Genomic DNA, 24,059 nt, shown 5'->3' with positions numbered 1-24,059 from the left:
GCTGAGGGATTTGAGGATTTTTAAGGAAACATGCTCCTTTAGATCAGTGGTTCCAACCCTTTTTGGTCTTGGACCCCTTAAAATAAAGCAAAGTCTACCAGGTCTACCACCTTGTCACATGTTGCAGTGTCTATCAGTTAAGTTACTGATTATTGTCTTGATTCATCAGTTAATTGTTTTGTCCATAAAATGTCAGAAAATAGTGAAAAATATCCGTTAATTTTCCCGACAGTCCAAGATTACATCTTCAAATGTCTGGTTTTGTCAGACCAATAGTCCAAAACCCAAAGATATTCAGTTTATACATGTTTTTTTTTGTTGTTGCTTTTTTTCTGTATCCTATCTTGTTATATCATCATGCGACCCCATGTGCGGGTCACGACCCTCAGATTGGGAACCCTCTCTTTAAGTTAAGGTGAGGTTCCTCCTATATTCCTTCCGCCCACACAGGGAGCAGCTTCCCTGATTGGCTTAGAGTTTCTTGCTTGTACTTTGAACAACTTGACACATCCTAACAAGGAAGAAGACCTGCTAAGACTTGTACAGCCGTCCCACGCAAAGGAAGGTTGGTGTATTTTGATTCAAGTATTTTTTCCTCTTTTATTGTGATTTATACATTGACGTATCATGACTGTCGTTTCTGTAATATGTAACAACAGGACTGGGCGTGTCCGAATGAGTTTACTTCAGTTGTAACTGAACTTACCGCAGATGTAGGTCAACGCTAAATCAGGCTATTGTCATTTCATTTCATTTTAACTTCATTCGCTGTGTCAAACGAACGCAGGCGGTCAGAAAGTCTTTTATGAGTTTAAGATATGTTCAGAAGTTTTGTGGATGTTGATTCATTTTGGCGGCTGTTAGCCAGGAGGGACTTGCTTCCATATTGCTTCCTGAAGCAGGTAAAGTTCACATGTTGTCACTTTCCCGAATTATAAATGCAATTACATGTTCAGAGTACTTCACGTTATAGCAAATGTTATACAATGTGGAGTAAAACAGACCAAGATGAACCAGGTGAATTATATGTAATTACACATTTTAACAATGACTCATGTCGAACGGTTCATTGGCAGTTCGTTTTTTTTTTTTTTTTTTTTTGGCTGAACTGCCTTTACTGATAAGAAGCTGTAAATTTCCTGTCAGTATAGTTTCACTATTAGCTGCGCCCTAAATTAACAGTACTGGATGTTCTTAAGTCCTCAACCATGGACCTATTATGAGATTTGTCGTGTTATATATTAGATAACATTATTTAATATGATATATCGTGATCTGATACTAATATCATGTATCAGAAGATATATGCAGGCTATTATGAGCTCTCTTAATGCATGCATGGTCTTAACCATATTAACCACAACAAACCAGACTAACCATAACGTGAACCAGTCTGGTTTTTGCATCCGGTATTCAGTTACCTGAATCAGTCTTACAGCTGCCTGTGATTACAAAAACCCCTTAACTCACGACTCATGTGACACCTGATGTGTCATTGTTATTTGCTGCTCAGTATCAAATCATCATCAGTGTATCAATATATAACTCAAGCTTTACATTGAAAGGGCCAGTTCACCTAAATTACAAAAAAAGACATGAGTTAGCACTTCTGGTGTCCCCCGAAACCCCTGGTTATCTTTGAGAGGAAAATAAATCATTTCAAAGAGATCGAAAATACGCCCTCATAAAAAACTCAATTCTAATTCTGTCGAAAGCTTTAATGGGAACTACCTTCTAGTGAATAAATCATGCTTAGAAAACCTGTTTACAGTAAGATCTGATCTAAAACTAGAGACTACTGGTGGCGTGTTAGAGCATGTTTTTGTAATTTGGGTACGCTGACCGCTTTAAGGACTTTCCTAAAATAAAGACCACCTCTACTACCATAAAATTATATACACTTTTATGAAATAAAACATTAACCTCAAAGGAAGAAGAAGCACTATTTTACAAAAGTATTCTCTGAGTTTGTTGTTTGAGCTATCATCTACTAGCTAAATTGAGCATGAGGCTGTTTACAGACTTGGCTAAACCATTTCCTGGAGGAAACCTTGTGAAGCCTTTCTCTCTTATTGGAACAAGCTTTTGTTTACTTCCTTGTCTGGCAAGTTTTTTTCTTTTCTTTATGTTGCTCTGGCAACCGAGCCATAGTTTTCCACATGAAATGTTAACTCTAATCCGGTTTGTGCAAATACTTAAATCAGATCAACGTGGCAATATGACTGCTAAACCAATCCAGCATCCTGTTCAGGGTCATGATGGGATGGAGCCTATCCCAACACACATCAAGCAAGAAGCAGGGTACAACATGGACAGATTTATAGTCAATTGCAGTGCTAATGCTCTTATATAGACTTCACACTCACCAGCTCGAGTTTCTGGTTAATGTACAGTGTGTAACCTGCATGATGTATGACTGTGGGAGGAAACCACAGCAGGTGGAGGAAAACCCACACAGACACAGAGAGGCTTTCTCTTATGCTCTATTGTGTAGGCTAAAAGTTTAAGCATTGCCATTATTATTCCCCTCGGCTTATGATATACTGCACAAGTGTAGTTTACATCAAAAAAAAATCAGCAGTAGCTCAACATTACAAATCAAAATTATGTAAAAGATAAGTTTGCTACACTGGTTTAGCTGGTATGAGAAAAGATTTGATGCATTAAAAGGTAATTTGATGCACACTGCACATGCCTTGACAGAGAGCAGGAAATGTATACTAGCAAAGGTGTTATGTTTATGGTGGTTTCCAGTTTCCATATAGTTTGTATTGTCAGACTGTCTCTTATGTCTTCATCTGTCATCTATAGAAACATGGATAAGGCCAGTGATGCTGGGAGCCAGGGGGACCAAGTGGACGCCCTCAAAATATTTTCAAAGAGGTAATCACTGTACATAGATGACATTCTGATCATCTGTATCTGCTGTCACAATAACTGAAACGGTTTTGCTCTGTCCATTGAATATAGGGTAAATATTCTCAGACTGGTAGCAGCTACGGACTTCAAAGTCTCTATATGTAGAATTAACATGTAATCTGTCAAATTAGTCCAAGTCAAATGTCAGTTTCTGTAGATCTAAGATGTAAGATTTTTTTTATGGCAAGTAAGATTTTTGACCAACCTACAGTTGTCCACAAAGGAAATCTGATAATAGTTTGACTTCTGTGTCCAGCAAACATTGTGTCTATGTGTATATGGTACAAACCGTTTCTACATACATACAGTATTTATTTATTACTTTTATTATTTACTTTTATTTTTTATTTATACAAGCAAATTTTGGAGTAAATGCTCCCTCAAAAAGTTGGAACATTCATTATATTTATCATGAGTTGGACTCCAATGGCTTTGCTAGATCAACTTAAATGAGATATTCCAAAAGTCTTGAGGGCATCCATCTGTGATGTCAGCAGTCATGTTGCTCTGAGGTTAAATCCTTTCAATTTTACTTACCACCGAGCTGACAAAACATGTTCAAAACTGCCCAAAGCTGAGCGAAACCTGAAGAAACTACAGTCGAAACGTGTTGTTCAGTCCTAATAAAGTCACAGTAAAGTGATTTCAGTTTGCGGTGGTTAAATTTGATCTTCACCTAAGATGCGCTCCTGTGACTGACCAGCACCTGGTTGCAAATACTGGCTGTGCATGGGGAGTTCAGTGCAATGTTAAAAAAATGTGTTTAAGTGTAAAAGTGCTTATTTCAACGTGTGTTCATGACTCTCTGTGTATGAAGTTTCAGGGGGGGCAGTGATAAGACTGAGGAGATGGAGACTGTCCCCAGCAGCAGCAGCAGCAGCAGCAGCAGTAAAGCAGCAGGTGGCGACCCTTACCGCTACAAGATGGACTACCCCAACATGGGAACCTGTCTGATAATCAACAACAAGAATTTCCACAGTAGAACAGGTAAACACACGCACACGCTGCCATGCACTCATGCAGGCACTTATCTATTTCAGGTCATGTCACATCGCTTTCTGCGTATCTGCGTGCGTAGGTGCTACGCAGATAAGAGATGAGAGACTGACTGAAATCAAGTTCTTAGTAATGCTTGTGACAGGTACATGAGGCCTTTTCCACAGAAGGAATTTGGAGAAGACACTGTAGGCTGAATTCCATTTAGCTGCTTCAGTTTCAGGCTCCTAGTGTTGTGCATGCTGGCTCACTGTCACACTATCATGGCTCACTCCGACACCTGAATACAACCGAACCATCATCATGTGCATTTTACAAAATATCAATGCATACCATGGTTCAAAAAAGTCTCAGTAACTATAGGTCCCCATATTTTATACAAATTTCCTGGAAACTTTTTGATTAATTTGCAGGTATTTAACAGGAATTTTTAGGACATTTGGTATAAATGATAAGAAAAGGGTTAGGGTTAGGGGTTAGGGGTTAGGGTTACGTTTGTTTAATTTTTTTTGTTTAATTAAGTGTTAAGTTTGTTTAATTTGTAAGTACCCATACATCATAGGCTATTTGGGTTCATATATAGATGTTCTTTTTCAAAATTTCTTAATAAAGTAGACTCTTGAAGGTTTTTTAACTGACAGGAAAACTTAGTTTTCAGTGTGTAGTTTTGTGCTTTTTCAATAATTTCCTAAAAGTAGCTGCTGTGTAACTGTTCATTCTTAGGACATTTCTTTGAAAGGCTGCTCATCAATGTGCTCATAGAGTTTTTAAGAAACAACCTAATATGCTAATATGTAGTTTGACACACAAAACTACACACTAAAAACTAACTATTTTCTGTCAGTTAAAGAAAAATTACCAACTAAACCAACTGAATACTTTAAATTGCTTCTTATCATTTGTAACAAATTGCACCACCCTCTCTGTAAAATGTCCCAAAAATTCACTGTTAAATACTTTGCAAATTACTCCCAAGACTTTCCAGGAAATTAATGTAAAATGAAAGAACCTGTAAAATAAAGCATTAACTAAGTCTCATGAAGTGCACCGTCTTCCCATTTACATATGCACATGTTTCACAATCTTGCAGATTTTAGTCACAGCAGCACTGTGACGACAGCAGTTTGACTAAGAATGCTCCTGAAATTCACTGGTAAAATCAGTCAGCTCCCACTTCAATCATTAGTTTTTCAGTTGAAATCGATAAGAAACTACAGACTCATGAATGAAAGTCTTAAAGGGGATGTACCGTTCACATTTTCAGGTCTATTTTTATTCTGGGACTCTACTGGAATATAGGTCATGTCAGTGAAAACATTAAAATAAAAAATCAAAAGATCTATAAATTAGAATTAATACCTTTCTACTTGCATTAAAAGCATTCTGTTTATGCTATAAAATCGATGTTGAGCGTTGGCACACTGTAAACAGCATCTGTGTTAGCTTAACAGTTTGCCATCAATAAATGCTTCAAGGTGTTTATAGCTGGAGACAAGCTCAACCTTTTTTCATTGATCTATGTCCATTCTTTTACCATTTTACTCTTCTGTTCTTCAATTCAATTCAGTTTTTATTTATATAACACCAAATCACAACAGAAGTTTTCACATAGAGCAGGTCTAGACAGCACATCCCTCAGCTATATTCTGTGTATTCTGGTAAACGGTGCACTTGAGTCCAGGCTTTTCTTTGATTTCTGTAGACGGGTTTTTGTAAGGAGGAAACACAAAACTCCACCCTCCTTCGGTCTTTTTCATGATCATTTTCACACTTGAAAAAGAGTGTTGTTGTTGTGTAGCTGACATGTATTAACAGCAGTGGTCTCACACAGGATATAACTCCACCTCTACAGTACAAATTAAAACACAATACCGCCTGATGAGAATTACATGAAATGACCAAATTAAGTTGAATCTACTCCACTACATTTCAGAGGAATATATGGTACTTTTGTACATTACAGACACTACCAGCTATTATTTATTACTCTTTAAGTTCAAATTGAACATATTTTTCCATTTGTTTTGTGAGCATTTGTTTGGACCCCTTGAAAAGGAGATGATGCATCTCATGGGGCTTATACTGATATAATAAATATCTACATGAAATCAGTGGCTCTGAACCTTTTTGGCGTGTGACCTCTCATAAAGGTCAGTGTGTAGTTGTGGCTCCTTGTCACATTTCAGATGTCTGATAGCTGTTCACATGATGCAATATTTCACAAAAAGCTAAGATCAGAGAAAAGTTTCAAATTTAGATACAGGATACTTGGTTTTGTCTTCTTTTCTCTCTTGTGATTGATTTATCTTGTGGTCTTTTGGATGGGACCTTTTTTTTTTTTTTTTTTACAGTATTTACATCACATAACAATCCATTTACATGTGTTGCATATGTGTGCACATGTGTATGTTCCCTAATTCATGACACTGATGTATTTATGTGCATAGTATTTATAGGTGTATGCGTCTGTGTACATACATACATAGTCTATATCAGTGCATGTATGACTTGACCTGACTGCAGCTTCAGAGCCACAGCTAAACTAATATATAAAATAGCTGGAGCCTCTTCAACTGTAAAATGCTTCTTACACATTGATAAATCAGTAACAATCTAATAATGTCACATATCATCATTTATCAGTTACAGGGGACTTTTGGGGCCCTAATTTGGAGGCCCCAAACAGCTGCTTAGTTTGCTTGATGTGTGACAGGGTGTGAGAGTTTAAAACACTGAGGAATTAAAAAACTGAACTTCATAACTGTCACGGTCACTGACGACCTGTTCGGTGTTTCCCCCCAGGTTGAGTGCTCGTTAGGTTAGGCTAACCCATTGTCACTAACTTCAGAGCTAACCCCCAAGCTGCAGCATTTATTAACTGACACACTGTAGACTGTACTGTAAAAATGACAGAAAGAGAGAAAGAGAGAGAGTGTGAGAGAGAGAGAGAGAGAGAGAGCAGCTGTGGTCGAGCGGGGGAGCGTTGGTAGCGAGAATGCCGATGAATCAGATCAAGAAAACTTATTTTCTGATTGTTTCACTCTCCTTCTTCTCCTTTTTCATCAGGAGTTCCTGAAAAGAGAAAGAAAAGATCATTTGTGTTCAATTCCAAAGCTCTGACGTGATCTGAAATCAGTTAAAAAGATGAGCTGAGGCAGCAAACCTGAAGCTGGAGGTTTTCTTCTCCTCTTTCCTCTTTGCCTCCTCGTGGATCCAGATCTCATCTTTGACCTGTAGCGTCTCCTCCAGCTCTGTCTTCTCTTTCTCCCACTGCTGTGACCTCCTCTCTCAAACCTCACCCTCTCACCCTCAGCGTAGAGAGCTCCTTTCTGGACTTTCTTTCTGTCTCAGAAAGCTCCTTCTGGAAACTCTTCTCTTTCTGACAGCTCTCTCTGGTGATGCTCTTGTATGTCAGCCAGCTGCTCCCTGAGTTGTTCCTCTAGAGTATGACAGGTCAGCTTGCTCCCTTTCAGAGCTGACTCCGTCTCATTCAGCAGGAGCCAACGTGTCAATGTGAGCGGTGGTGCGTGCTCGTCTTTGAGCTTCGAGCTGGCTGACTCCGTTTCTCCTCTCTGAGTGTGGAGGCGCTGTTGAAGAGAGATGATCTGCTCATCTCTCTTTTTTGATTGACCCTGCTGCCTTCTCCAGCACTTCATACTTTTCCTCCTGAGAAGAGAGCTGGCAGTGAAGAGACCAGATCTCTTTTTCTCTGTGTCTTTTTCCTCTTGGAAGTCACTCTTTAACCTCCTTGTTCTCTTCTTCAGTGACAGACAGCTTCCAGCCTCCATGTGCCTCCTCATGTCCTCCATCCCTCTGTTACAGTCCTGTGCAGAACAGAAAACAGAAACACAGAAAAACAGGAAAACAGTCATCTGTTAATACTGAGAGGAAATAGATCACATTTCCTCTCACATTTACACTTTATACTGGAACCCTTCAGTAAATCCTTTATTTATTGTTTATGTATTCATGTTAATCTGAGGCATTTCACCAGGCAGACATTCACAGGTATCTATGTTTTCATCTGACTGTGAGAGATGAGTTTAAATTAAGACGACATTGTAAATTTGTATGAAATGTCATCTCATCATTCATCTGCATCTGTGCTGATGATGTGCTGTATATTTGTCTGAGCTTTAGACACAATATGAAGCCATTAAAACATTCATAGTCTTGTGCAGTAGTGCAGTGTTACATCCTGCTGGCTCTGCCGTCTATTCTCGCCATGGTGGCTGATGATCTTGAAAATGATCTAACACGTGAGATGGACATAAGATCATATCAAGTGTCTGACACATGTAATAACTGTTTTTCTGTTCAGCCGGTGAAGAGATTCTGACTTCTGAGGAACTCATTTATAGACATATGTCATAATCGCTGACATCATAACAGGAAGACAGACGTTCTTCTGTAGGCTGACATCATGCAGCTAAAAGAGTTCAATCAGTTTGAATGATCACACAGTCAGAGAAACCACACAGACAGCGCTGATCTTTAGTTTTACTCACAGAAAGTGAACAGGCTTTTGTCCTGCAGTTCACATCACAGCATACTAATGCATAATAATATTCAAATGTTTACCATCAGATCCAGATTCATAAAAGTGAAAATGTTTCTTATAACAACAATGATTTTTGTCTGTTTTAATATGAATTATTCTGAGGTCACACACGCTTTGCACTCTGCATTCATGTATCCAGAGAGAGTGTGTGTTTGTAATAATAGTGCAGTGCCGGGTCAGAACATACCTGTTGGAAATAGGCTGATTGCTTATTATTTCTCAAGAACCCCATATATATATGTATCAATTAAAACGATAATGATTTAATAAATTAAATGGTTTTGATCCGGGCAGAAACTTCACCAGTGACTAAACAGAGGCTACGGAGCAAAAGGCTGTTTGTGGTATAACAGTATAAAAATACCAGAAAATCACAAAAAACACACATCTGCCTCCTCTGTTTTTTTCCTTCACTGAAGTCCACTGAGGGAAACTTGAGTTTTTATCCTGCCAGTGTTTTTTTTTCCCCCCAAACAGACACAGTCAGTTGAGTCACAGCTGTGTTGCACCATGTCAGCTACACAAACGCACACAATTAGACAAGAAACAGCAACTGTGAAAGTGTGAGACCAAAAGATCCAGGTTCTGTTGCATGAGTCTCGACAGCTTGCGACTCTGTTCTTTGGACTGAATTGTAGATGCTGATATTAAAAGGGTCTGCATTCTGACTTGTGTGTCTCTGCAGGGATGAGTACTCGTAACGGGACTGACGTTGATGCTGCTTCTGCTATGAAAACCTTCACTAAACTGGGCTATAAGGTCAAAATGGCCAATGATCTGACTGTGAAGGACATGAAGAACATGATGTCAAGCGGTAATTGATTTTTATTTCTCAAGGATTATACTCCCATATATATACATACATACATATATATATATATATATATATATATATATATATCTCAACGGCAGAGTGAGTGACAGAAAAACATTAGAATTTCATGAATTAAATGAATATCTTGAGGAACTGTAAAGTCAACATCCATGTAGGTTTTTTTTCCTCCCTGAGAACTAAAACGGTTTAATCCTAAAATATCTGTGCTTTCCTCAAGATAACATGTAATCTGGACTGTTAATCTAACCCTGTCTTGTTTCCTTGTGTGTTTCCAGTGTCCAAAGAGGACCACAGTAAAAACGCATCATTTGTATGTGTGTTGCTAAGTCACGGAGATGAGGGAGTGATATATGGCACTGATGGCTTAGAAAAGTTTGAAGACCTGACAAAATACTTTAAAGGAGATGCCTGCAAGAGTCTGGTGGGGAAACCAAAGCTCTTCTTCATACAGGTTAGTCAATTTATACACGTGGTGGTGGACACAATAAGGTTAAAAACTATATGATAGAGCACCATCTACTCCCAACATGTGTCATGTGTCCCAAAATCACTTGACAGTAATATCTACTGCTTTTTTCCATAAAACATTGTCTGTTGTAGGCGTGCCGTGGTTCAGAGCTGGATGGTGGAGCCATGGTTGAGACCGACAGCGTAGAGGAGCAAAAAATAGAGAGGATTCCTGTGGAGGCAGACTTTTTGTATGCCTATTCCACCGCTCCAGGTAACTAGTAATGGCAGAAAGAAAGAAAAAGACTTTTTGTCCACTTTTTTCTGCCTTTTGGATGCTTTATTACTTCATAGTTAATTATTAAATAGAGCGGTTGTTCCCCAAGTAACAACTAATATGGAACACCTGCACCATGCTGTTTATGGCTTGTCGTATCTTCACAGTAAAATGAGCAGAATCACAATTTGATGAAGATGTCTCAAACAGTACTGATCATTATAACCGTCCAACAGGCTACTACTCATGGAGGAACACGCTCAACGGTTCCTGGTTCATGCAGGCGTTGTGTGAGATGTTGCTTTGTCACAGCGGAGAGCTGGAGCTGATGCAGATCATGACCCGAGTCAACCGCAAGGTGGCGCTAAACTTTGAGTCCTCCTCCAACCTACCTGGATTTAATGGCATGAAGCAGATCCCCTGCATTGTCTCCATGTTGACTAAAGACTTTTACTTTCCTCACTAGTCTGATTTCTACTCAGGGCTCCACTTTAACTGTTCTCTTTCTTTTACCTACAAGAGAGTAACCTGCAATGGAAAACTGACACAGCTGTAATGTGATGAAATGTACCATCAGCATTAGGACAAAAGGGATTTTATGATGATAAGTATGTTTTTAGTGTTTGATCTTTCAGGGAAACCTTAACCACTTTCTGTGATCATTATGAATGAATGAATTCATAGTAAATCCCCCAAAAAGGGCTTAAAAATGTGAACTTTAAAAATGTTTGCTACATGAATGTACACTGTATAAGATGAACGATTAGTTGACCACACAATAAATCTACAAGCACAAAAAGATCACTGTGACTGTGTCCTCATACGTTATCACAGTTCTGAGTTTCTAACCAGGCTGTCCCATGAAAACATAAATAACTACAGGTTTTGGCCAAACAGAAGACGTGATGATTGTCTTTTCGTAGTTTTAGTAATGTGTAAGCTAAGTAATGTGCTAATGTAAAAATCCACTTAAACTGAGCTAAGCAACACAATAATAATAATAGTGTACCGCATATATGAACAGTTTTAGAAGATATGGAATATTTCTTTTAATTTTGAGGTGATCATAGAAGTTTGGTAGGTTTTAAAAAATATTACTTCATTGATACTCTTGTTACCAAAATGTGTTTTAAGATCAGTAACTGTGTCCTCTGGTTATCGTTTGCTCTGGGGCAAAAATTTCAGCACACAAATTTCAGTTTCCATTCTACATAAAGACAAACGTAACAAGGATTTTCTTTTCAGGAATAAAACCAAAAGGCTTAAAGACTTGCAAGAGCAAACATGCAACCACTAGAGGAAGCTAGAGACACATGTAGTTAAGCTCTGAGGGCCTTTAATGAGTCAGCAGTCCTTCAAAGGCGCATTGTTCCAGGAACTGAAATTGCTGAATTTAATCCTTGAGACACACAGAACACGTCATTTTGGCAAAAGCCGTTTTCTCCATGGATTCTGTTCATCTTCTGTGTGTCCGTTTAGTAGATCTGGTGACAGGTTTGTTCCCAGCTGTCACTCTTGTCTCTGTGTATGTCAGTTATTCAAAGAATGAAGGGTTAAACCGGTCTGTGGGGCTCAATTACAGAGCAAGACAACAACTCTGCCAGGGTTAGAGGTTGCATTTCTTTTTAGATGCACTAGAATGAAAAAATACTGTAAGCACTCATAATTAAAACAAACACCAGATGACATATAGTATCTGTAGTGTGACTTTTTACCTCCCTATTCCTCTAGTCTAGAAGTGCTTTTTTTTTTTGTCCTGTCAGCTGTTAAATTATAAACTTTCTCTATTAGATTATCACACCCCTCCCCAGACTCAGCTGCTGTGTGTGTGTGTGTGTTTCAGCAGAGATAACCCTAACTTTACTCAGAGCTCTACTGGTCCAGAGGACTATGACCTGACCCAGGATGACTTCAAAACTGTCTGTTGTCACCGTTTACATGTCTTTAATGGCAATTGTTTGCATATAGTAAATAACAGTGCATCCTATTTTCTGTTTCTCTCCTGATGTAAACAGAGAGGGGAATAATCATGACACCTCTAAAGCCAGTTAGCTGCTATTGATACATTAATGTGTGTTTATTGTAAAGTGATATAAAGTTATCCACAACATTGGCTATGATATAAATTCTCAAAAGCTTAAAAAATCAGTCTAATATCACTTACAACTTACGATTTTAGAAAAGTAAATACATTTTCAGTATATTGGCAATATTATAATTTGTAGATAAGAAACAACTGCATTTCTTATGCATAAAAAACATTTTATTATAAACTGCAACGCTGCGTTTTTAATATGACTACACTCAGTATAAATAGGATGTGTTCACTTTTTGACCCCAGCACTCTAACTATGCATAAGTTCAGTGTAGGCAAATAAAGTAAAAAATCTGACCTCTTCAAATAACTGCAGGTGGGGTTTAATCATACACACACACACACACACGTACACGCTGGTGCAAACTGCAAGTTTCATTTCCAGCATCAACCGCGGAGAAAGGGGTAGATAGGGTGAGAGGGAGGGGGAGGGGGGATGTGTAGAGGAAGTGAAAATGAAATCAAAGATCGTCTATGTTTTTGAAGAAAACGATCCATAAGTGGGCGTTAATTTTCACCATGTGCCCTTCTGCAATTAAACATCTGGTTTACACTCTAACTAGTCTTACTTATTACTCACAACATACATGTTAATTTGGGCTCATGACAGTACTTCATGCTTCATATTATGATGACTAAATGTTTTAATGGATACAGTTGGCCATTGGTTTTATCCTTTGTAGAGGCAGAATGTCAGCTACAATAAAGTTCCCCAGCCACACAACCACGGCATGCACACACTATGTAACAGCCAGGGATAGCAATAAAAAATGTACGTGACACTTCATCCACACTCTGGTTTGGGGTTCAGTTTAATTCTGGACACAACAACTTGCCCCAATTTATGCCTCTCATTTGTTATCATTATATTCAAGTGAAAGGATAAAATGGTAATTTAAGATTATGAAAGAATACTTTAAAAATATATATTTAAAAAGTGTTTTTTAACATGTCTCTCAAACTGCAATTTCCCAATCTAAACACTGACTGGATTAACTTGTTGCTTACTGGGACCCTGTTGAACTCCAACCCCAAGATGTCTGTGTTTTATACCCATTTTTTTTGTTATTTATTCCAATAACTTTTAGAGGCTTGATGAGATAAAATACAGTAATCTATAATAAATAATGCAAAATTCTGAGGAAAGTTTTAAAAAAGGTGTCAGAAATATGTTTTTTTCTGTGGTCCTATCATTTTGTGACCCCTGACGTTAACCCAGTGACTCCTTGTGGGTGTTCCAACCCCCAGGTTGGGAACCACTGCGCTACTCCACATGTCCACAGTTTCGAAGTAATGCAGGACACACATTAGTTGATACTGTACTGTAATGATGCAAATTCACAGACACATTTGGAACCAGTCAATTACCAAAAAAGTAACTGACATGCAGTGAAAACTGGGTTTATTAGTTGATACATTTGTACGGCACTTTTCATTCGCAGTAAATCTCAAAGGGCTACAGTGTTAAAAACGTATAACATAAAGAAAATAACAAGAGTTGATATGAAAAAACCTTGCTGAATAAAAAGAGTCTGGGGATCTGTGCTGCCCTCGGATGGTTATGAAGGCTGTTTCACAAGCGTGGTGCAGCAAATACGAGTCGAACTTTTTAATTTTGGTGAGATACATGACATGCTTGTTTAGATTTTATATGGTACCACGAATAAAGAGCAGAGTGAGACCTCTTCGTGTGTGTTATTTTTTTCCTGGGGGAGCGCGCACGCGGCCAAAGAGACTTCCGCGACGCCGCTCGAGCTCGACAAGAGCGAGAGAGCACGAGAGCAGGAGGGGGATTTCCAGCGCGAGCCCCCACTTCCCGAACCAGCCTTGTTTTGCTTTCGGTCTCGACACAGAAACAGAAATAAACGACGGCCACACTTTTCCATTTTTTTTCCATTCAAGACCACAAAATAAATTAAGTTGTCCCACTTGAGCCTCGCGTGTGTTTAATCTGGCAGCAGGACTGTGAAGCGACAGGCCGTCCAAACTAACAGGTAACATTGTTTCCGCATATTAACGCTGCTGACTTGCTCTCACACCACACACAGACTTCCTACAGGACGACATGACGGGTCCATAGCTCGCTGTGTAAGTGAAAGTAATACTGTAGTTTTTCTCCGGGTTTGTTGACTAGGAATGACATTTATTTTCACTTTTGGCTTTGTCGTTTTTGTGGCAGTACACAAACAACACGGCGGTTAACTTTTGACTTGACCCCTCGCTGCCAACAAACCTGCTACTAACATTGTGCACCAGAGGCAATATGGCTACAATTTGATTCGGTATTTTATATCTTGTAGTATAAAGGGGGAACAGTTTTGTTAGTTGAGTATTTACCAGTATTTTCGCTGAACGTATAATGTGTGATATTAGCAGTGACATGAGACTGGCTTTTGAGTTATTTTCGTGTTGCATTCAGGCCTTAGTACATGTGTTTGTACATCAAAGGACTCCTAGTAGAGAGTATTATTTAAACTGCATTACAGGTTATTTATCTCGTTTTGCAACCTAAAAGAAGTTTAGCTGTTATTTCACAAATGAAATATATATCTTTGGGTGGTTGTTGGTAAGCAGGGAAAATGTAGTTTCTAAGTACTTTACAGGTAAACTCAAATATTTGTTGGCCTGAAACCTACAAACGTACCTTTTAGACGTTGTGAATTATCATTCTAGCTATCATGCAGATATTTTGAATATTACATATTTCTATTAAGTTTACACTGTACAAGTTTCTTTCAACTTTTACATTAAGTTGCTTGTGCTTTTATTTATTTATTTTTATTTTTTTACCTCCTTTTTTTCTTTTGCAAGGATAATTAATGTCCCTCATTGTGTAATCAGTAAAAAAAGAACATACTACCACATAGTAGTATAACAAAGAGTGTTGGTCTAAAATTAGTTTAAGCTGAGATAACATCTTAACATGCAGGCTTAACTTATTCAACCTCTACCACCTTTGTGAACTTGCGTTAGTAGTAGAGTTATAGACATACTGCGCTGCGGTCAGCCTCTATGTATGCAGCGTGTCACTGAGCAGCAGGCCGGATGCAGCTGGAAGTTTCAGTCCTGTGGCTTATAATAAGGGATAATATTTTGTATTTGATGTGGTGCCATGTCAGCCTGTTTGACCTGTTAGGGAGCTCACTCTCACGTCAGGAGGCAGTGTGTTGGCACACTGTGCTGTGTGCGGGGAGTGTCAGGCTCACTGGTTGATCTGGCCCACCGGACTTTGATCACATCGGACGACAGGGATCACAACCCTGCTCTTAAATCAGATGTAGTGGGGTGGGGTGGGGGTGTAAAGTCGGCTCTACTTGTTTTAATAAACAAGCTGTATTCTTTATCTTCTTTCATGCCTTTCTGTTGTCCTTCCTCTCGTCTTTCCTCTTAAGTGTTTAAGTTAGAATTCATCAGACAAAGAACGGCAGTTAGCGGTTGTGGAAGGGAGTGGACTGTATGGCTACAGTTACAAACATGATTTGACAGTTTTATATGTGAACAGCGTTTTATGGAACTTGTTCTTTGTAACACACATCAAACAGTGAAATACTGCAGGACTTTTATTGTTACATCCACAGACATGATCGATTCAACAGTCTCCAAAAGCTGATTGTATGGAAAAACAATCTTAAGTGGTTGCTTCCTGTCAGAGAAAACCATGTGCCAGTATGTTATGGTATTTGTCTTGTTGCCTGTACAAATTACAACCTTTTTTATCAAAACGTACATTTTTGAAGACGGTTTTTAAACATTAATTATAATGTAAGCCTTACAGCAGTTACCATACATGCAGATGTTGTGTATATACAGACGTTTGTGTGTGTTCACAGGCCACAATGCCGGTAGAGAGAATGAGGATGCGGCCGTGGCTGGAGGAACAGATCGACTCCTGTCAGATACCAGGACTCAAATGGGTAAACAAAGTGAGTACACTTGCATATGCTCTCACACTGCAATACAGTTGATAAAAGGCTGAATAATAACATTTGTTTTGTGGGGGAAAAGTGGGTGGAAAGACGAACAAACACATGCTCATGGTTGCAGAGTGACAGTGCATTACTGACTAAAAGTGACCTTAAAATGTCTAGGAAAAGAGAATCTTCCAGATCCCGTGGATGCACGCTGCTCGTCACGGCTGGGACCTGGAGAAAGATGCTCCGCTCTTCATGAGATGGGCCATACATACAGGTAACACACTGACCTAACTCTCACTCACTGGTTCTCCTTTTCAGCGGTTTTCATTTTCATGCCTTCAAGCCACAATACTAGTTCTCTGTCTCAAATCAAAGAGACTTTCGATTTATGTAACACTTGTAGGTAAGAAATCAAAGTGATCAAGTTGTAGGACTTTTTCATTCTGCTAAGCCTCAGGAATTTTCTTCTTAAGGTACCTTGTAAGGAAGCATACAGTGTTTTTGGAGGAGTAGAAAATCCCACAACTTCTTGCCACATCAGTAGTGAAGAAAAGGAAGAGAATTTTTTCCAGAATCTACTAAATTACTGCCAGGAGGCTGTCCACAAGTGCAGAAAAAGTTTCCTAAAAATGAACTTAGAATTGGCAGAGGCAAACTATATGACCTCATTTACAGTTCTGCACTTTAGGTGTTTGGAAAGCAGATAAAATCAGCTTCCTCTAAGCAATCAGCTGTTTTAAAAATAAGTTTGCTGTTCTCAAATAGAACAGTTAGAACCGTCCGTTAAGTCCAGAAAATGACATCACTTCACTGTAATGCAGCCTTTAAACCAGGAAAAGACAACACTTATGCTATATCATGATATTAAGTTATCCAAAATCTCAGATGATGTCTAGTCTCATATCAGGATATCAATATAATATTGATATATTACCCAGCACTAATGGAAAGTGAAGTTTTGTGAGTTGAACATTCCTTACTTAGAAATAACAACATTTCTGACTCTGCGACAATTTGTTTTTATTAATGTGTAGGGAAATACCAGCCAGGCATAGACCGTCCAGACCCAAAGACGTGGAAGGCTAATTTCCGTTGTGCCATGAACAGCCTGCCAGACATTGAGGAGGTGAAGGATAAAAGTATCAAAAAGGGAACCAATGCTTTCAGAGTCTATAAGATGCTCTCCTCCGCGGAGAGAAACATGAAGAAAGGTGAGTGCTGCTGCTGCTGCTGCTGCTGCTGCTGCTGCTTGGTTTGGAGATGAACTCTCAGTTTTCTGAGATTATCTATTGTGGCTTTTAAATCAGTTTCTTAAAAGTGTTTCTCTCTGTCTGTGTGTCCATGTAGGAAAGAAGAAGACAGACAAGGAGGGGAAGCCAAAGGGAAATAAAGAGGTAGATAAACTAGTGGTGTTTGTGGCACATAACACAAAAGTATCTTATGCAAGTGTAGTCACACCTGACATAACCTTTTTCATTACATACATAAAACACAGCTGAAGAACAGCAGCATGATGGGGGAAACAATACCACAGAAGACAAACGTGTTTCAGTGATGTGTCAGGCTTCACAGGAATATTTTACTTTACCTAGAAATGTTGTCGCTTTGATTCCCATGAAAGGGGTGACTCGTGAGCGGGCAAATTGACATGAACTTGCCTGAACAATCAACCGTGGCTTCTGTTCTCACATGACTCTGAAATTTACTAGAAAACAGGCGCTTCAGCCAAGCTTTCCTGCCTGATTTGGTTCCGTCTCTCCAAACAATGCACACAAGTAAAAGCAGTAGCTTCTAGTTCCAGTTAACTAATGATGAAATGATGGGATTGACTGCTTTATTTCCAGAGTCAGCACAAAGTAAGAGGAAACTTATTTTGTGTTTTCTTTTAATAATACATTTAATTTGTGCTGCACTTTTTGATTCACAGTGAATCTCAAAGTGCAAAGTCAAGTCAGAGATGCTATAATCCCAACAACACCAGCTTAAACTGTTCAATCTGAAATACTGAGAAGAGATAAACAGCAAGACATGACTTGTTTTTAGCTGTTTTGGAATGTTTAATATGAAACCCTATTTCAGTATTTGTGGTCAACTTAATGTGTTTACATGCTTGAAATGCTCCAGATATTAGGATGTGTCCTTTTTTGGAATAAGCTGTTTATACAGTATAAGCACCCTCAAACCACACTTACAAGTATCTTTTTAATAAATACCCGAGCAAATCCAATGTCTCCGGTTGGGCCACTACATCCCAGCTGTCTTATCAAAGAAAATCTATGTAGATTATTATGTTGAGAACTGAACTTGTGTTTGAGGAGTTTGAATTAGGAGCTTCCTGCTGTGTATACAATGTGGATTTAATGTAGTTGTCCATTTTATCATCTTAAGCAGTCATCAACAGTCTTTCTTCTATTTCCCCTCTCTGCTCCTCTCACCATCAGGTAGCCTCTTCGTCTCCAGACAGGACTCACTCTGAAGCTCACGTTGGACCCATCGACTACACAAAACAAGAAACGATCAAACAGGAAGTGATCAAGCAGGAAGTAGTAGAGCTCACAGTGACCGACAATGCCTCAGGTACTACACCACCGGTGTCTCCTGTTTTATGATAATGTGGTTATTTTGTCTGTGACCTGTCTCTGGGTTTGGCCTGTGTTTGGATGTGTTATTGTGAAAAAGCTAAATCTAAGCACAGGCATGTTTCTAGTTAAATTCTAATATTTCTGGCAGTGTGGTTGATAAGTTGTTGTTTTTGACTTGAAGATTTTCTATACTTGTCTATACCTTTACACTGAGGGTGCTGGTTTAATGTGCAGTTTACATTTAAAGGGCCACTCTACAAATTTTACACATGAAGATCAGTTTGCACGAGCAGTGTCTGTGAAAGCAGCTGAATCTTCTCCTTAGAACTGTATTAAGTCTGAGAAAATAACCCTGGTGATTTCATCAGACTCGACTTGATTTGTAACAGAAACTCTGTGTTACTGGTGGCGTGGACTTAGAAAGACGTGGGTGTTTCCCAGGCAGGGAAAATACGCCATTGAGTTGCATAATGGGAATTGTAGGAGCCAGCATTTTGAAGCTTAATTTCATACTGGGAACCAGAAAAATTCAGGATATCTCCGCCTCTGCTGCATTGAGTCTAACCATTTTCAAAAAACAATAAGCATCATCATGCCTAATACCATTACTGTGCAAACACAGTGGTATAAAGATAAATACAAGGTTGTCCACAAAAAATTACACATTGCAGGAAAACAACATGAACAAATATTTGCTCTATATGTTTACTGTAGTTGTACTCTGTGATTTGTGTTTAGTTTTTCAGTGACGGCACTACATTGAGAGGAAGTTGGTGTCGGATGTCTTTTTTTTTTTTTAGTTGATAAATGATGGATAACTACACATTTGAGGTTTAGCAATAGCTGTTGGAGAAAACAATAAAAAAAATCACTTTCTTTTTATCTCGCGGCAGTGGCTAGATGCACGCACTTCACATGTTTTATCAGTAAATCCAGTCAGAATGTTATCAGCCTGTCATAACACATCCTCTCTCTCTATGTTAAGCCATTCACAGTTCAGTAGAAGATCACGTGATCACCAGCGAGCAGCTGCCATTCGTCTGTCAGACAATCGAAGTGACCACAGAGAACGAAGAGCAGACTGTTAGCTCCTCCCACTCGTACCCGCTCCAAATCTCTCCTGTGTCTTCATGCTGCGGTGAGATGACACACCACACACATATCAAACTTCACCACATTTTGTAGCGTAACTGGTTTGGTTACCGGGTACCAGGCCTTCAGAAGGAAGCAGCTGCCACAGTTACCTAGAGTTATGACCACAGTAATGCATTTTAGGACATAGTGATTACTATATTTACAATAACTCTCTAGAGCAATACGTAATGAGACTGATGTGCAGCTTAATCTGGCTGTCAAACTCACATCATATTTTGTTTTTGGTTCGGATTAATTAGTGTTTATATGGAATAGCCTACAAAAGCAGATGGTGGCTCCTGTCATTACATCATCCTCGATTACATAATTCACTTATAGTGTCTGAATCTTCTTTATGGCAGTCAATACATCTTATCTGAAGTGAGGAACAGTATGTGCAAACCAGCTGATTGTTGAAAATAAGCAACAACAGATGTGAAACAACTGCTAACAGTGTTTGGATTAGACTTGTTCAGGTTTTGTGTTGTTGAATTTGTAGCTGGAATTCAAGGGCAAAAAGGCTCATTGGAGAGTAGACATGGTGATATTTTTATATTTATATATATTTTTTTTCATTATACATCACCACCCAGAAAACTGTTCGTCTCACTTCTCTTTCCCAACCAGTCATTCAGGCAGAGCTGGCTCTATCAGTTTAGAGTTGTAGTCATTCCATCTGTCCTCTTTCTTCTTTGTATGTTTTTCATCTCTCTCAATCGCTACCATCATCCATGCAGGCACTTGTTTTGTGCTACTGTGTGCAGATGTTTTAACTTAACTGTTTAAACAGTCGGAAACACACTGCTGGATATGAGCCTAAAGTGGTTTTCTGTTTAAAATAGAGGTTTAAACAAATTCTTCCTCCTTCTTCTGCTCTCCATATCTTTCCCACTATTTGTGTTTCTCTTTCTCTCTGCTGTTGGTGATCTGAGGTTGGCTTGTTGGCATCAGTAATCATTTCCTGAACACAATTTCATTGACCTTTAATCTTGTATGTTTATTTCCAACAGGCAGCGACACAGACAGTGATACAGAAGACACCAAACAGGTGAATATCCCATTACACAAACATATATACACACACACACACACAGGAGAGAGTGATGAATGAATTATTAACTGGCATGATCTTCAGATAAACAGGTTTTTACCTGTCTCAACCTCACTGCTGAAACAGGGTGTGTGTGTGTGTGTGTGTGTGTGTGTGTGTGTGTGTGTGTGTGTGTGTGTGTGTCTTCCTGTAATGTTGCAAGAAACTGAGAAAAGGGAGGGCCTTATCAGGAACTGTGACTGTCAAACATTAACAGTTTGATTTGAGTTTGTCCTTTTGTAGTACATTGTACCCACAGTGAACACACATGCACATGCACACACATACACACCACTGGTGGTATGCAGTGTGTGTGTGTGTGTGTAAGAGTACACAAGTGTTATGTAGAAACTCTCCTTTAGATCTCTATCTGAAGTTGTGAATAACTGCTGTTTTTAGCTCGTGTTGAACAGTTTCATTGACACTTTTTTTTCCACATATAAGACATTTCATTGCAGCATTCTGTGAAGCATACAATGTCGAAATATTGTGACAGGGTTACAGAGCTTTATGATTATTTCGTTGTGGTGGTGTCTTTACCACAACATACGTCAGAAATGACCACAATGTTTGTGACTCTGGCTGCACAGTCGTTACCTTCCTCTTATTCTTTTCTTCTCCTTTTTCATTGTTTTGACTGACAGGGTGCAGTCTGGAGGCGGGACTACAACACACCAGTTCTCAGGGTTCCCTCATGTTCTCTTCCCGGCATGGCCACTTTCGTCACTGCGAACAAGCCCAACTTCAGGGTCACCAGCACGCGAGACCCGGCCCCCCTCATCAGCTACCACGCTGACAGCTGGGTGCCGGCCTACAACCAGAACTCTCTCGCATCTCCGGCGACAAGTCACACCCATGAGATGCGGGCCAGCGTCATTATGAAAACCTCTGATGTCACTTCCTCCTGACCTCTGTTCCCAGATGAGGGAGTATCATCACCGCTTCCAGGGCATAGGAATGACAGAGAATGTTGCTTTTCTCCGTGACGGCCACATGGAGCCTAAAGAGGGCGAGCTTCAAAACCTTTGATTTTACTGTAGCTTCAGTCTGGGCCATGAAATCCCCTCATTTTTCCTTGTAATCAGAGAAATTGCCTAAAGGTGTTTGGGCCATGGCTTGACCTGCCCATTAATTGGTCAGCACTTAGGCCCAGTTTATACTGTCTGCATCTGCAAGGCCATGAGGGTCTGCATGATGTGAATTTGTGATCTTCCCATGACTGTGAGGGACTGCAGACCGTCGGAGTGCAGCTAAAAATTTATGACCGTACACGTCACGAAACGCGTGAGATCATTCATGTGTGCAGACGCGTGGTATAAATAAATACATATATAATCAATACAATCGTGCGCACGTCTATAGGGATGGGTATCATTAGGATTTTATCAATACTACTACTCTTATTGATACTCCCTATCTGTCCTGTTCCTTATTGATACATTTTTACACATACATACTTTTCTTTTTTTCATTACTAAAGAAAAGCTTTTTAAAATGTATATTATTTAAAAAAAAAAAAATGCAGAACAAGATTAGAAATTATTTATATTTTAAATATAAATAAATATTGTTATAGAGTAGCAACAATAATGTTTACAACAGCAAAATCACTATATTAACTAATATCTCATTGGAAAGAAATCTAAAATATCAGTAAGATAAATAATAGTTCTGACATGAAAATACTGAGTGAAGTTTAGAAAGAATAAAGAACACCGACATCAATCTTTCTTCCTGTCCTGTGTCCTCCTCCCTCTGCTGCTGAGGTGATTCACTGCTGCAGGTACCGCTGGTAGAGAGGAGGGGCTGGTTTGTACATGCTCATGCTTGTCCAACAGGTGGTTTGATAAAATACTTTTTACTCGCAAAGGTTTTATTGCACTTACAGTAACAAGCGTAGTTGTCGTCAAAGGTTATCTTCCACCTCACCTGGTTCACTGTCTCCACCTCTCTGCTCTGCTGTCCCCCCTGTGTGTGCATGTGTGTGTGCGTGCGTGTGTGCGTGCGTGTGTGTGTGTGGTGGAGCTGAGCCCCGCCCTCGGTCAAACACTGACACAGAGAGCAGAGGAGAGGCTGCAGCGCAACCTTAAGTTACACCAAAATTTAACCTGACGCCGGCGGTTTCATCATCATCATTAGGGGGCGGTTAGGAATTTGAAAATGCCATCTATGTTAGAATGAATTTTAACGTTATATGAATACCGATAGCAGCACCGTTCGTCCAAGAGCTCATCAATATTTCAGTACTGATCAGTGAGAAACCAGTATCAATTTAGTACCGGTTCTCGATACCCATCCCTACACGTCCGTTGTCCACATCTGGTTTGGATTATGTCTGGCTCTTTTAATCATCCATGTGTCACTGCTAGATGATTTTCCCTGCTGTGTTGTGCTAACACTTAAGAATACACTATGCCAAATGAAAGAAATACACCACTTTTATCTAATGAAAGAAACATGTGCTTTTAGTTGTGTAGAGTTTTTAGTGTTTTGTTTTTTTTTAATTGCACAACCTGTAAATGAAGTCATTTTAAAATGATCTTTGAGTCAGTGTTGCCATGGTGTAGCCTGGTTTGAAACTACATCGTCATATTCATCCACTGTTATGATTTAACAGTCTCCCATCAGCTAAAACATTGACTTCCTATGTGAAATGGTCCCTAATAGTTCATCATAGGAAGTTTTTTTTTTTGCATTTCATAAACATTGTGTCATATCTCCTGCATAAATCTTCTAGATTAGCCACATGTAATGCAAGATTACTTATTATCTCAAAATAGTGTAAACTCAAGTGTTAGCATTAAGCATAACATCAAATTCTTCACTGGGAAACACATGGATGGCAAAACGAACCAGTGTTCTTAACAAATCAATGAATACAATAATTTCTAGGAAACTGCAGCTTGTTTAGCCAACCTACTTCTACTGACAGGAAGACACAAAAAGAATCAAAGGCATGTTGTTTTATCAAGATCAAGAGTGACAATCACTTATGAGCCCTGATTTGCCCTGTGGTGGAAAGCAGGCGTGTATGTTTGCGTGTGTGCGTGTGTGTATGTATGTGTATGTATCTGTCTGTCTGGAGACCTCAGGACAATGTACCTGCCAACACACAACTGACAAAAAAAACCAACAGGCTCACTGACAGACTGTGAACATATATTCATGTCCTCTCCTCTCCTCTGCCTCCTGGTGTTAATAATGTACAT

At 39.2% G+C, this 24,059-nt stretch overlaps 2 protein-coding genes across 5 annotated transcripts; both read left to right on the top strand.

Annotated features, from left to right (window-relative positions):
- The first annotated feature begins 459 nt into the window (after window positions 1-459).
- On the top strand, window positions 460-10,836 carry LOC122990732 (caspase-3-like). Of its 3 annotated transcripts, none has more exons than XM_044364187.1 (7): window positions 460-565; window positions 2,812-2,883; window positions 3,743-3,906; window positions 9,162-9,290; window positions 9,587-9,762; window positions 9,912-10,032; window positions 10,272-10,836. In XM_044364187.1, the coding sequence occupies exons 2-7, from the start codon at window positions 2,816-2,818 to the stop codon at window positions 10,499-10,501; spliced, it is 888 nt and encodes a 295-aa protein (XP_044220122.1). In that variant the 5' UTR covers window positions 460-565; window positions 2,812-2,815; the 3' UTR covers window positions 10,502-10,836. The 3 variants fall into 3 exon arrangements, with proteins under 3 accessions (XP_044220122.1, XP_044220119.1, XP_044220120.1); XM_044364184.1 differs by having other exon boundaries at window positions 3,737-3,906; XM_044364185.1 differs by lacking the exon at window positions 460-565 and adding an exon at window positions 678-902 and having other exon boundaries at window positions 3,737-3,906.
- Window positions 10,837-13,877: 3,041 nt separating this feature from the next.
- irf2 (interferon regulatory factor 2) lies at window positions 13,878-22,351 on the top strand. Of its 2 annotated transcripts, none has more exons than XM_044363790.1 (9): window positions 13,878-14,124; window positions 15,961-16,053; window positions 16,219-16,318; window positions 17,079-17,255; window positions 17,392-17,438; window positions 18,486-18,621; window positions 19,612-19,764; window positions 20,771-20,808; window positions 21,495-22,351. In XM_044363790.1, the coding sequence occupies exons 2-9, from the start codon at window positions 15,967-15,969 to the stop codon at window positions 21,756-21,758; spliced, it is 1,002 nt and encodes a 333-aa protein (XP_044219725.1). In that variant the 5' UTR covers window positions 13,878-14,124; window positions 15,961-15,966; the 3' UTR covers window positions 21,759-22,351. The 2 variants fall into 2 exon arrangements, with proteins under 2 accessions (XP_044219725.1, XP_044219726.1); XM_044363791.1 differs by lacking the exon at window positions 13,878-14,124 and adding an exon at window positions 14,156-14,218.
- The last annotated feature ends 1,708 nt before the right edge of the window (window positions 22,352-24,059 follow it).

This window comes from Thunnus albacares, chromosome 10 (assembly GCF_914725855.1).
Source record: "Thunnus albacares chromosome 10, fThuAlb1.1, whole genome shotgun sequence".
Taxonomy (NCBI): domain Eukaryota; kingdom Metazoa; phylum Chordata; class Actinopteri; order Scombriformes; family Scombridae; genus Thunnus; species Thunnus albacares.
Note: the sequence above shows the minus strand (reverse complement) of the source record. Positions and strands in the feature narration are given on the sequence as shown.